General features: G+C 49.6%; 1 protein-coding gene across 3 annotated transcripts; it reads left to right on the top strand.

Moving 5' to 3' along the window:
* Positions 1-17: 17 nt before the first annotated feature.
* Positions 18-8,994, top strand: OTUD3 (OTU deubiquitinase 3). Of its 3 annotated transcripts, none has more exons than XM_071449258.1 (8): positions 18-246; positions 1,430-1,578; positions 2,308-2,420; positions 5,968-6,108; positions 6,795-6,920; positions 7,488-7,584; positions 7,824-8,005; positions 8,337-8,994. In XM_071449258.1, exons 1-8 carry the CDS (start codon positions 74-76, stop codon positions 8,508-8,510), a joined length of 1,155 nt encoding a protein of 384 aa, XP_071305359.1. In that variant the 5' UTR covers positions 18-73; the 3' UTR covers positions 8,511-8,994. The 3 variants fall into 3 exon arrangements, with proteins under 3 accessions (XP_071305359.1, XP_071305360.1, XP_071305361.1); XM_071449259.1 differs by having other exon boundaries at positions 19-246; positions 5,986-6,108; XM_071449260.1 differs by having other exon boundaries at positions 220-336.
* The last annotated feature ends 2,640 nt before the right edge of the window (positions 8,995-11,634 follow it).

The raw sequence follows: 11,634 nt of genomic DNA, 5'->3' as shown, positions 1-11,634 counted from the left end.
GTGACCCCGTCCCGGCGCCGCGGTCACGTGAGCCGCGCCCGGTTGCGGTCACGTGGCGCGGCGGCCGGCGGGGATGTCACGCAAACAGGCGGGCAAGGCCCGGCCCGCCCCCGCCGCCAGGAAGGGCCGCCGGCCCCGGCATTGCCCCGCCGGACCGGCCCCGGGCCCCGCTGCGGGCGCCAGCGGCGGCCTCGCCGGGCAGCTCCGGGCCCTCGGCCTCAAGCTGCGGGAGGTGCCGGGAGATGGGTGAGCGCCGCGACGGGTGTACCCAGCAATCCCGGGGATTCTCCTGACATCCAGCCCTGAAGGCTGAGGGCTTCCTCCTCGCCGGGCAATGTGAGCCCGTGTCCCTGGGGCCGAGGGCTTTCATTGATCACACGGGTGTGAGCCCGTGTCCCCGGGGCCGAGGGCTTTCATTGATCCCGGAGTAGGAGCCCGTGTCCAGGGGGCCGAGGGCTTTCATTGATCCCGGGGTGGGAGCCCGTGTCCCAGGGGCCGAGGGCTTTCATTGATCCCGGAGTAGGAGCCCGTGTCCAGGGGGCCGAGGGCTTTCATTGATCCCGGGGTGGGGAATCTGTGTCCCCGGGGCCGAGGGCTTCCATTGATCCCGGGGTGGGAGCCCGTGTCCCGAGGGCTTTCGCTGATCCCGGGGTGGGAGCCCGTGTCCCCGGGGCCGAGGGCTTTCATCGCTCCCGGGGTGGGAGCCCGTGTCCCAGGGGCCGAGGGCTTTCATTGAACCCGAGGTGGGAGCCCGTGTCCAGGGGGCCGAGGGCTTTCATTGATCCCGGGGTGGGGAATCTGTGTCCCCGGGGCCGAGGGCTTTCATTGATCCCGGGGTGGGAGCCCGTGTCCCGAGGGCTTTCGCTGATCCCGGGGTGGGAGCCCGTGTCCCCGGGGCCGAGGGCTTTCCCCTCCCGGTTGAAGTGGGCCCTGCGCTCCGCAGGGATGAGGATTTCCCCGCTGTGCCCTCAGGGATCTCTGCTGTTCTCTGCGGTTCTGCCGGGCCGGACGGCTCGGCCAGTCCCAGCCCTGGTGCCCAGGGGGCCGGGGGCTCCAGTGTCCAGCGGAACTGAGCATAGGGAGGGCCATAAATGTTCTTAGGGAATACTTTCACCCCCTTTTTTTCTAGAAGGTGAAAAGGTAGCAAGCGTTCCTGCTGAGAAGTTGCTCAGTGGGGCATTTGTTTGTCCTTCGTTGCTTTATGTCCCTTGTCCGGTGTCAGTGTGGGACAGTTTTACCATGACACGATCACTCAGACCCAGCCATTCAAGGCACAGGGAATGAGCAGGAAATTCAAAGCACAGGGAGCGAGCGCACCTCCGCATTCACAGCCTCGCTAAACCGGGCAGAATGAGCACAGCCCCTTTCCCTGTGACCTGTATTCCTTCTGCTGCCCCAGACACGGCCACTCCTCATTCCCTCCCTGCAGGAACTGCTTGTTCCGGGCGCTGGGGGATCAGCTGGAGGGGCACTCCCGGAACCACCTGCGCCACCGCCAGGAGACCGTGCAGTTCATGGTGCGGCAGCGCGCCGACTTCGAGCCCTTCGTGGAGGACGATGTGCCCTTTGACAAGCATGGTATGGGCTCCGTGGGATGGCCTGGGAGGCATCCGTGTGTCATGCAGCTCCTTACTAAGCAGTTCCTCATCCCAGAGCTACCTTAGGGCTCCTCTCTAGTTTTCAGAAACAGGGACTTCATGTTTATGGCTCTTGTGGTGCTGTGGAAGGATGAGCTGTTTAATCTTCATTGAATTTGTCCTGGACGTTATTTAAATTTGGGAGAAACTTGGAGAAGGAAAGAGACACCAAAAAGGCAAGGAGTAAAAATTAGGTGTTTTCAAAGGAATTTAAGAAGAATTGTCTCGTTCTCCCTGAATACTGGTGGGTATTTGGCTGTTTTGGTGAGTGGCTGATTTCCTTGGGGTTCTTTCTCCTTGGCACTCAGTATTTCCTCCTGGGAAGCGAAGGGAGGATCCAAACCAGAGACAAATACAGCCCTTGATGTGTCAGGTACCATGCAGATGATGCACAAAGGTAGTTTGGTCATGCAGTACATGGCACTCCTCCTTCTGAGCTACCAGAGCCAGTGGCCTTGCTTTGTCTAAGGGTGGAGTGCCTTTTTTAGAGATTTCTGTGGTCCTTTAGATGCATTACCTCATGCTGCAGCCAAATTCTTCTTTCACAGGTGGGATTTCCCTTCCAGAATTTCTTGGGCTCATGTTGAAATCTCACCCCTCATTATCCCTCCACTGCTTTTGGAAGTATCAGAAATTAGGTTCCAACTCTTGTGAATGTTTTCTCCTTTAGTTGCCAATTTGGCCAAGCCTGGTACTTTTGCTGGCAATGATGCTATTGTGGCCTTTGCAAGGAACAATCAAATGAATGTGGTTATTCATCAGCTCAACACTCCACTGTGGCAGGTGAGACACAAAGCTTCTATATTTTTGCCTAATTTTTACCTGAGGGATATAAATACTGTGTAAAATTCCTGATTTATTAAAAAAAAGCATTAGCTGCAATGATCTGGGCATGGTGCAGAGCTGTGCTTGGTTTTTGAAGAGAGGAAATACTTGAGATTTTGGCTAGGAGGAGAGGGAAAGAAAGAAAACAGTGAATGCCTGAGAGATGGGTATGTGGGGGCAGAACAATGTGTTTTACTTGGGTTCTAAGCTATGACCTTCAGTGCCATGCTCTGTCTCCTCAAGGTCAGACTCCATTTGAGCTGAGTTTTCTGATAGGAATGCCAGAATGGGTCAGGTTGGAGGGGACCACACTGGATCTCTGGTCCTGTCTCCCAGCCCCAGCTTCCTCAGCCTTTCCTGGGCAGAGAGATGCTCCAGGCCCTTCCTCAAATCTGCAGCCTCCACTGGCCCTGCCCCAGGAGCCCAGGGCTGGACACAGCACTCAGCTGTGCCCCCCAGGGCTGGGCAGAGGGACAGAGGGACAGGGTCACTCCCTGACCTGCTGCCAGTGCTCCTCCCAGTGCACCCCAGGGCCCCCAGGATACTCTGCTGGCTCCAGGACAGCTCATTGACCACCCCAGGTCCTCCCTGCAGAGATGCTCCAGCAGCTCACCCCTGCCTGTGCTGGTACTTGGGGCTGTTCCTCCCCAGGGGCAGGACCTGCATTGCCCTTGTTGAACTTCAGGTGGTTCTTCCCTGTCCATCTCCATCCTGGTGAGTCCTTCTGAAGGGCATTGCCCAGGTGGTTCTTCCCTGCCCATCTCCAACCTGGTGAGTCCTTCTGAAGGGCAGCAAACCCTGGAGTTTGAGCTAGGCTTAAGGAAGCCTGTGCAATAAGACTCAGGAAGGTGGAAATGAAGGTATAGCAGGGCATGCACTGTGTTGGAGTGAAGCTCCATCAATTCTGCGTGGGATGTGGAATGCCAAGGTTTCTGACAGATAGAGAAATGAGGTTTTAAAATAATTTTTAAAACCTTAAAGTGGTGTTTAATCAACTCATGGAAAGAACTGTGTGGTGTGTTTCCTCTGACAGGGACACTGAAACAAGTAATCCATCAGGTCCCTTGTTTTCTCTTTGTTGTTGTTTTTCCATGGCAGGTGGAATGGGTCCATGCTCAGTCAGCCTGGTCTGCAAATGAGAACCTGTATTCAAGCCAGGATTGTTTCTGGCCTCTATTTACAGACAGAACCAATGAAGTGTATAGGTTAAACAGGGCAATAAAGATAAAAAACCAGATGAAAGCTGTCAGTAACATCTTAACTGCATTTAAAACAGCCTCACGTGGATTCCTGAAATGAAACAAGTTTTAAACTCTCATTTATGGGTAGCCATGGGCAGAGGGACAGGTGGGTGAAGTACCTGCAGGGGAGGTCACGGGGTGGTTTTCATGTGTTGTTCCTCAGTGTTATCACTTACTGCAGTTTTGTTGTGCTTGATTCTTTCATCTCCTCTCAGTGCCCATGTCAGGGTGTCAGTACAGAGTTTGTGATGAGGTTCTGTCCTGCCTGAGCAGTGCTGTTAGTGAAGGGTTGTCTCAGGCCCTTGAGAATGGTGTGAGTTAGGAGAACTGTGAGTAGTTGTACCATCATGAAAAGTTCTTTGCAGGTGGACAGCTCTGGATGGAATTGTTTGGTCTTTGAACACCCCTTAACTTTTTTGATAGTGACTGTAAGTTATAGAATTGTTAAAGTTGGAAAAGACCTTTAAAATCATGGAGTTCAACTGTAGACTGAAGTTAGCTGAGATTTGTAGGTTATTTATTTATTTATTTATTGGCTTTTTGGATAACAGGCTTGTTTTTTTCCCCTCTGTTTTTAATCTGCAGCTCTAATTTACGTACCAGTTTTAGTGTGTTCATAGAATGAGAGGATCCTGGGTTGGTTTGGGTTGGGAGGGACCTTAAAGCTCATTCAGTGCCACCCCTGCCATGGGCAGGAACATCTTCCACTGTCCCAGGTTGCTCCAGGCCCTTTCCAGCCTGGACTTGGGCACTACCAGGGTTAGGGTTTGGGGTTAGGTATCCCTGCCAGGGATCCAAGGGCAGCCCCAGCTGCTCTGGGCACCCTGTGCCAGGGCCTGCCCACCCTCACAGGGAGGAATTCCTTCCCAATACCCCATCTAATCCTGCCCTCTGGCAGTGGAAGCCATTCCCCCTTGTCCTGACACTCCAGGCCCTTGCCCACAGTCTCTCTCCATCTTTCCTGTCAGCTTCTTCAGGCACTGGAAGGTCACACTTAGGTCACCCTGGAGCCTTCTCTTCTCCAAGCTGGACAATCCCAATTCTCCCAGCCTTTCCTCATAGGAGAGCTGCTCCATCCCTCTAAATCAATATGGTGGCCTCTTCTGGGCCCACACCAGAGTGGAAAGAGGCTTCCCTAATGAGAGCTAAATTGGCTCATTTTCAAATCTTCCAAGAGCTTTGGGAGTTGTTAGATACCTATTCAAGCTCTGGCAGAGGAGAAATGTTTAAAATAAATCTTAGCAAGTTTCTGCAGTGGAATAATTTAATAGAATAGAAAGCAGGAGTTAAGTGTAACCAAGTGTTGAATTGGAACCTGAAGGTGAGCAAGGGTAAAATATAAAATAGATGAATGGAGAATTATTTGTTGGAAAAACCTGATGTCATTAGTGCAGTACAGACTGCAGGCAGGGCTGAAAGGTGCCTTGGTGGGTGGTCTGGGAGCTGAGATAAGGCAGTTCACAGACGTAAAAGGGTTGGGAAACTCTGGAGCCCTGAGCAAGGAGTTCTGGTCCTTTGCTTGCTGACGTCTGGAGAGCTTTGGGTGAACTTGGGCTGGCAGGTCAAGCCAAGCTGGTTGCAAGTGCAGTGGGATTTTCTGCATTCCTGGCAGGAGCTGGAATGCTGTATTACTCTTATCTAATAGTTTGAGACACTGATAATCAGGGTAGGAACTATTCTCACATCAGTACACATAATACTCAGAGCAGGAATTTTCTGTGGAAATTGCTGTAACTTGGTGCTGACAAAGCAAAGCAACATTTGGTTGTTAAACAGTGCTCCTGAATGGAGTTAATACATTTTCATGGATTTGCTTTCTTTTAAAAACAAAACACAGCTGCTTGGAATGCTGTTAAAACAGCATCTTGTCCCAACATCAAAATTTACTCTGAGTGACTGTTTCCACTGTTGCTGTCACTTGAATGGCCTCTCTTCCCTCATATTTGAGAGTAAAATGACACGGTACATTCCCTGGGAGATCTTGCTGAAGCTGGTTCTGGGAAGATGATCAGAAAACAGATAGCTCCTGAGGAAAGTTCAGGAAATAGTTCTGAGCTTTCCAGAAAAATATTTTCATTCCACGTTTTGTTTGTTCTGTTGTAAGTGCCCGATATTTTACATCTGGCTTTCATACCTCCTTCTCTTCCTGCTTCAAATGCTCAGCAGCCACGCACTTGCCTCCTTCCTAGTGTTTGCCATCGCTGCAAAAAACGAATACTCTGAGAAATCAGGTGCTGAAGCTGATTCCAAATGCTCATTTGCAGTTTGTTTCTTTTGTTGAGATCCGGGGCACGGACAGGAGCGGCGCCAGGGAGCTGCACATCGCCTACAGGCACGGGGAGCACTACGACAGCGTCCGCAGGCTCAGCGACGACTCGGAGGCGCCGGCCCACCTTCGGATGGAGGTGGGCTCTGCTGGAATGAGCAGCTGGGGGTGGCACACGGGGCTGGGCAATGCTGCCTCTTGATTTCCACTCTCATTTGGGAGGGAGGGAGGAGCGGGGTCGCCGTGTTGTGCTGGGAGAGCAAAGCCCTGAGGTTGTAGCTCATGCTGCTGGCTCTCTCAGAGGGGCTGTGAAGGAGGATTCAGCCTCTGGGCTGGAAATGGAATCAAAGCTGATGCTGTGATGTGGGCTGTCTGGCAGCAACTTCATCTAAATGATGCAATCTGCACCTCAAATGGAAAAACAGAGGGAAGGGAGGAAAGAGCTGGAAATGCAACAGAGCTGGATGTAGTTGTCTTCCTCATATCTCCTTTTTTGATGTTGAGGAGTAATTGTGCTGTGCTTGAGGTTCTCTGCACACAGCTGAGGTGTGGTATTGTGTTGAAAATATTAAATTTAAAAGCTCATTTATTGTGATTCATGATGTTGTAGTGCACTGGAGTTTGTTCAGCAATGCAGGAGATGGGAAGCTCTCAGCCATGGTGGAAGTTACACAGTTTCCAAGAGGGTTTGACACGGGATGTTCCCAAGAAAAGTGTGCCATGATGATTACTGTTGCTAGGATGTCAGACTTTGTTGGATTGCATGCTTGTGTGATCTGCTGGGTGTGTGATCTGTGTGATCTGCTGGGCTTTGCTCTTCTTCAGATGCTTTGCAAGAACGATTCCAATAAGGCAGAGGAAGTGAAGCCACAGAAGGGCAACTCCGAAGATGAGACTGAGGTGGAGATGGAAGATGCTGTACAAAAAGTGTGCAGTGCAACTGGGTGTTCAGTAAGTATCAAGGAGCCATTCTGGGCTTAATGTTCAAACCTTGATACATGGAAGTAGTCCTGGGAAAATTTGTAAAAACCACTCATCTTGTACAAACTTGTACATCTTGTACAAACCATGGCCATCAATCAGGGTGCATCTCATCCTAGAATCAGCCCTTAAATGCAGGTGAAATACCAACTTTTTTGTGGATACTTGATAATTTTGGAAGGTTTGTCTTGAGGCTCTCATAAAAATTCACTTGGAAAGAAATCCTGTAAGTTCTGAAATCCTTTGGGGGTACTGAAGATCCCAGATAATTGGATAATCTGTGACTCTTGGCTGTTGGCACTGTGCAGGTGCATAGAACAGAAAGGGCCAAGAGGGAAGCATAGCTGTTTTCAGTGTAAGCTTTTTCTGATAGCTTCAGGAATTTAAGGTTTTCCCCCCTCACCCTTTCAGAAATGAAGCACAGACCAACTGAATGATCATAAAAGCAGCAGCCCCCTTTCAGTGGTGCAGGTGTTAAGTGTATGTGGGTCAGAGATTTGAACTTCCTCAGTGTTCTCCTTCCCCTCTTGTGGACAGGACATGGATTTAGTAAGCCACGTTCTTGAGGTGGAGGACTACAACGTGGAGTCTGCAATATTTGCCATCTTGCAGATGAAGGAAGGGGAAGGAATAGGTGAGTGCACAGTTTGTCACCTGGGGCTTTGGTGACTGTGGTGTTGGTGTTGGGGACAGGAGCAGGAGAGGTGGGGTTTGTGTGCTGCCACTTCAGCCTCCTGTGCTCAGGAAGGTTGTTAGTGAGGGCAGCTTCAATCCAGCTTCCAAAAAGCCCCAGGATTTCTGGGGAAAAGAATTGGCTGACAGTGCAACAGCTCCTGGGTAGAGCATGTCTGAGGAAACCTCTGCTGTTGGCAGGTGCTGAGGAGCAGCAGGAGCCCCTGGGGAGGGAGCAGAAATCCTGCAGCAGGACACTGTGGGAAGAGAATGGAACTGGTTCAAGAATCTTTGGAAATCAGAGCTTGCATCAAGGTGAAGCAGAGAGCAACAAGGGACAAGCTGGATCCAGGGAAGAGAACCAAGCCAGCAGAAACCCAAAGGTGTGTGAGGGGTTTGGCAGCAATGTGAGCACCCCTCAATGACTGGGGGATGCCTTAGCATTGCTTCCCCAGCAGCTCTCTTCTCCTTTCAGTTAAAAAGAGCTTCTGCTCACTGCATTTTGTCACTGTTGCAGCTGTGAGTGCTCTGCCACAAACATTTCCTGGTGACATGCAGCACTCTTCCCTAAACAACTTGGAATAAAGTCCTGATAAATAGTTAGGAATGTCCTCTGGCAGCTGCCTTGCTATCTGCTTGTCTCCTTTATTACTTTTCCCTGGCTGAGCAGAGCACGTGTGGTTTGAACTTTGTGTTTTCATCCTTCCCTTCCAGGTGGCCAAGAAGCAAAGGAAGGAGCAGCAGCGGCTGGAGAAGAAGAAGCGGCAGGAGGAGAGGCACCGGCAGAAGGTCCTGGCCACCAAGAGGGACAGTGCAGACACCAGGACAGAGACAGAAGCAGCCAGCCATGTCACCCTGGTCAAGGCCATGGCTGCCCTAAACATATGACTCAGTGCTCTGATGAGAAAAGCAAATAAAACTGATGAAGACAAAATTCCCCCAGGAGAATTTCCAGGCACCCCTGTTTATCTTGAAATCCATCTCTGCTGGGATTTCCAAACACAAGTGAGCTTCCTCTTCCTTTGCTTGTGGGGAGGACAATTGCTCATTGATTCTGCATCAACCTGTGGTGAGAAAAGTTGTTTCAACTTAAGAGGAAGTAGAGACTTGGGTCTGTAATCTTGGAGTCACATGAAGGTCTGGACCTTTTCTTCAGGCAACGGTGTCAGATTTATTTTGACAGCTCTTGATGTGCCTGGTTTTGTTTTGTTTTGGTTTTTTTTTTCTTTTATTTGGTTATGCCTGGAGGAGCTTTATTTTACCTTGCTGTCAGGGTGTCAGACAATCTCTTAACAAATCTCAACTCAGGAATATCTCTAGTGGATCTTTTTCTATTTAAATTCAAATAAAGTAAGAAAACAGAGTCCCAGAATCCTTTCCAAAGCAAAGTGTGTCAGCCAGCACTCATGTCTCAAACATGACATTCATCTTTTGTTTGCCATGCAGGAATACAGTGACAAGTTTTAATCTCAGTAGAACTGCTGGCATTGCACTGAGCAGGTTCAGAAGCGATGAATACGTGGAGGGAGATGGGGATTGCTGCATCCATGCTTGCTGGGGTTTGGGATCAGCTACTTTATGATGAGACCTGTAGGAGGGAAAAAACCCCAAAACAATAATCCCAGTGGACTCGAGAATGCAGAGCTGATTCTTCTGACCTGGTAAAATGTGACAGGAACAGGCTTCAAGTTTCTGATGAGTGGTGTTACTTGGACACCTGGAATCTTGTCCCCTTTGCCCTTTCCAGAGCTTTTGGGCCAATCCAGGGCTTTAGTCCAAGTCAGGAGCTGGATAGGTGTCAGTCTCCAAATGAAATTAGTACAGCCAAAGGACCAAGAGTCCTGGGGAGAACCTCCCAAGCAGCAGTGATCCCTGGGAAACCTGCCTATTTCACTTCATAAATCAAGCTTTTTTCCAGGGTAGGTTTTTTTTCTTCTTAAATTCCATTTTAGTGAGGTCACCAAGTAGGATGCACAGCTTGACTCTTGTGATGTTTTCCACTGTAGGACTGAGAATTTGGATAGAGGTGAAAGGACTGTGGGATTGATCAGCCTTTGATTTATAGCTCCCAGGGTTTCAGCTCTGCTCAGGTTTTTGGGCTTGTAACAAGCACTAAGCTTGAAGAAAGCACATGTGCACTTACACACTGAGACACCTCATCAGCCAGGGCAGAGGTGAAAGGGATTTTTTAAAAGTAGGGAGTGTTGCATTTGAAAAACTTGCCTGTGCTTAAAAGTTTATAAATCAGCATGGAAATATTAATGGGTTTTTTACTGAACTGCCAAGAACTGGGCTGATACTTGAAGAATAAAAAGGAAGGAGCTCTCCTGTAAGAACTGGTGGTGTAGGAATTCCTTTTTCTCCAAGACAGTCATTTTTACAGTAGTGGGAAGGGAGGTGAGTCACAGCTTAGTGGGGAGAAAGTGCAAGTTCTTTCAGGGAGTGATAAATTGTGACAGCAGGTTTGGCAAGGCAGTGCAGGTGACTGTGTCACCCGTGTCCTGCCCTGTCCTGTGTTTTGGTCTGAAAGGCAGGTGTGTTCTGCAGGTTTGAAGAGATAAGAAATTGCAGTTGTGCACTGTGAGTAAGAGTTTTGATCTCAATGAATTGGGGTTTTGTCCTGTGGAGCCAGAGCTGATAAGACATTCATTGTTGGCTGGAGGCCAAGGAGGGAGCCCAAACCTCACCCCATGGTGTGCAGGGTGAAAGGAGGGTCTGCAACAGCAGCACCAACAGCAAAGGGAGAGACTGGCCCACAGCTCGTGGCCTCTGGTACATGGAACAAAATCTGGGGCTGAAAATGCTTTCATTTCCAAGTGTAATATGATTAAAATAAACTCTTAATGTGCTGGGCTCATAAATCTTGACAAACCAGTCAAATTCCCTTTATCTTGCCAGGGTAGCTTTGTGCCTGCACAGCCATTCCATAGCCAAAGATGTTAAAACTGATTTTGTCCATTTCACATTTTTCCCATTGAAATTTCCACATTACCAGTGTATTTTTTTTTTTCCTAGGGAATCTTTGTGCTGCATTCTTCACAGAACTCAGTTTCTGCAGTGAATTTGCTTTAAAAACTGATGGTGGGTTTTCCTGGGAGGAGGAAGGCAGGCAAGAGAGCAGAGCAGAACAACTGTGATTCATCCATGGTGTGTGTTTACTCCTTGGTGGAGCTGAGTGCTCTGTAATCCACGGGCCAGGGGTGGACAATAAGCCCTGGATGTTCCCCTGGGCTCTGAGGAGGATGACTGTTTGTTCTTAGCAGCTGGCTGACAAATATGAGGGTGTTTTGGCTGTTGCTGCAGCAGGGTCAGTGTGAGCCTCTCAAGGGTAAATACACAGCAGGAGGATGTAGAAAACCACTGTCCCTGCCTTCTGTCTCCCTCCATCATCTTCCCTGGACTTATTTTCCCAAATCCTGCCCCTGCAGGTCAGGAATTCAGTTGAACTGGAAGTTGTAAGCATTTGGGCAGGTCCTGGCTGACCTCCATTAGCATGGCTGTGTATGGGAAGGGTTTTCTGCCCGTGCTGTTCTGTGTCTCCTTTCCCTTGTTCCTACGTAGGAGCTGCCTTCTGGTTTATCTCACAGCTTTGCCACATTTGCACCCATGGCCTCCATGCCTGCAGAGCTTTGGGAGCTGCAGAAAGGGAGAGAAATTGGGCATGAAGAATGCTCCATAATCCAGTGTGGGATAAAAGAACAGAAAAGGGAGAGAAGTTGGGCATGAAGAATGCTCCATAATCCAGAGTGGGATAAAAGAACAGAAAAGGGAGAGAAAGGGAGAGAAGTTGGGCATGAAGAATGCTCCATAATCCAGAGTGGGATAAAAGAAGATGGTTTGTGCTGGTGTTGAGCTATGGGGTGGTTCCTTGGAGCTTTGTGGGTGCAAGCAGCAGCCTTAGAAGGCAGCATTGGCTCTGTCTCAGCTTCTAGAATCCTTATTGCCTGTAGAAAATGAGAAGGAATGAGTGGTTTGGAGTTATAAAGATACCACATTTACTGCAGGAGCTTGA

This window comes from Agelaius tricolor, unplaced genomic scaffold (genome assembly GCF_023055355.1).
Source record: "Agelaius tricolor isolate 1412-34295 unplaced genomic scaffold, bAgeTri1.0.p SCAF_28, whole genome shotgun sequence".
NCBI lineage: Eukaryota > Metazoa > Chordata > Aves > Passeriformes > Icteridae > Agelaius > Agelaius tricolor.
The sequence above is the reverse complement of the archived record's forward strand: the minus strand, read 5'-3'. Positions and strand labels throughout refer to the sequence as shown.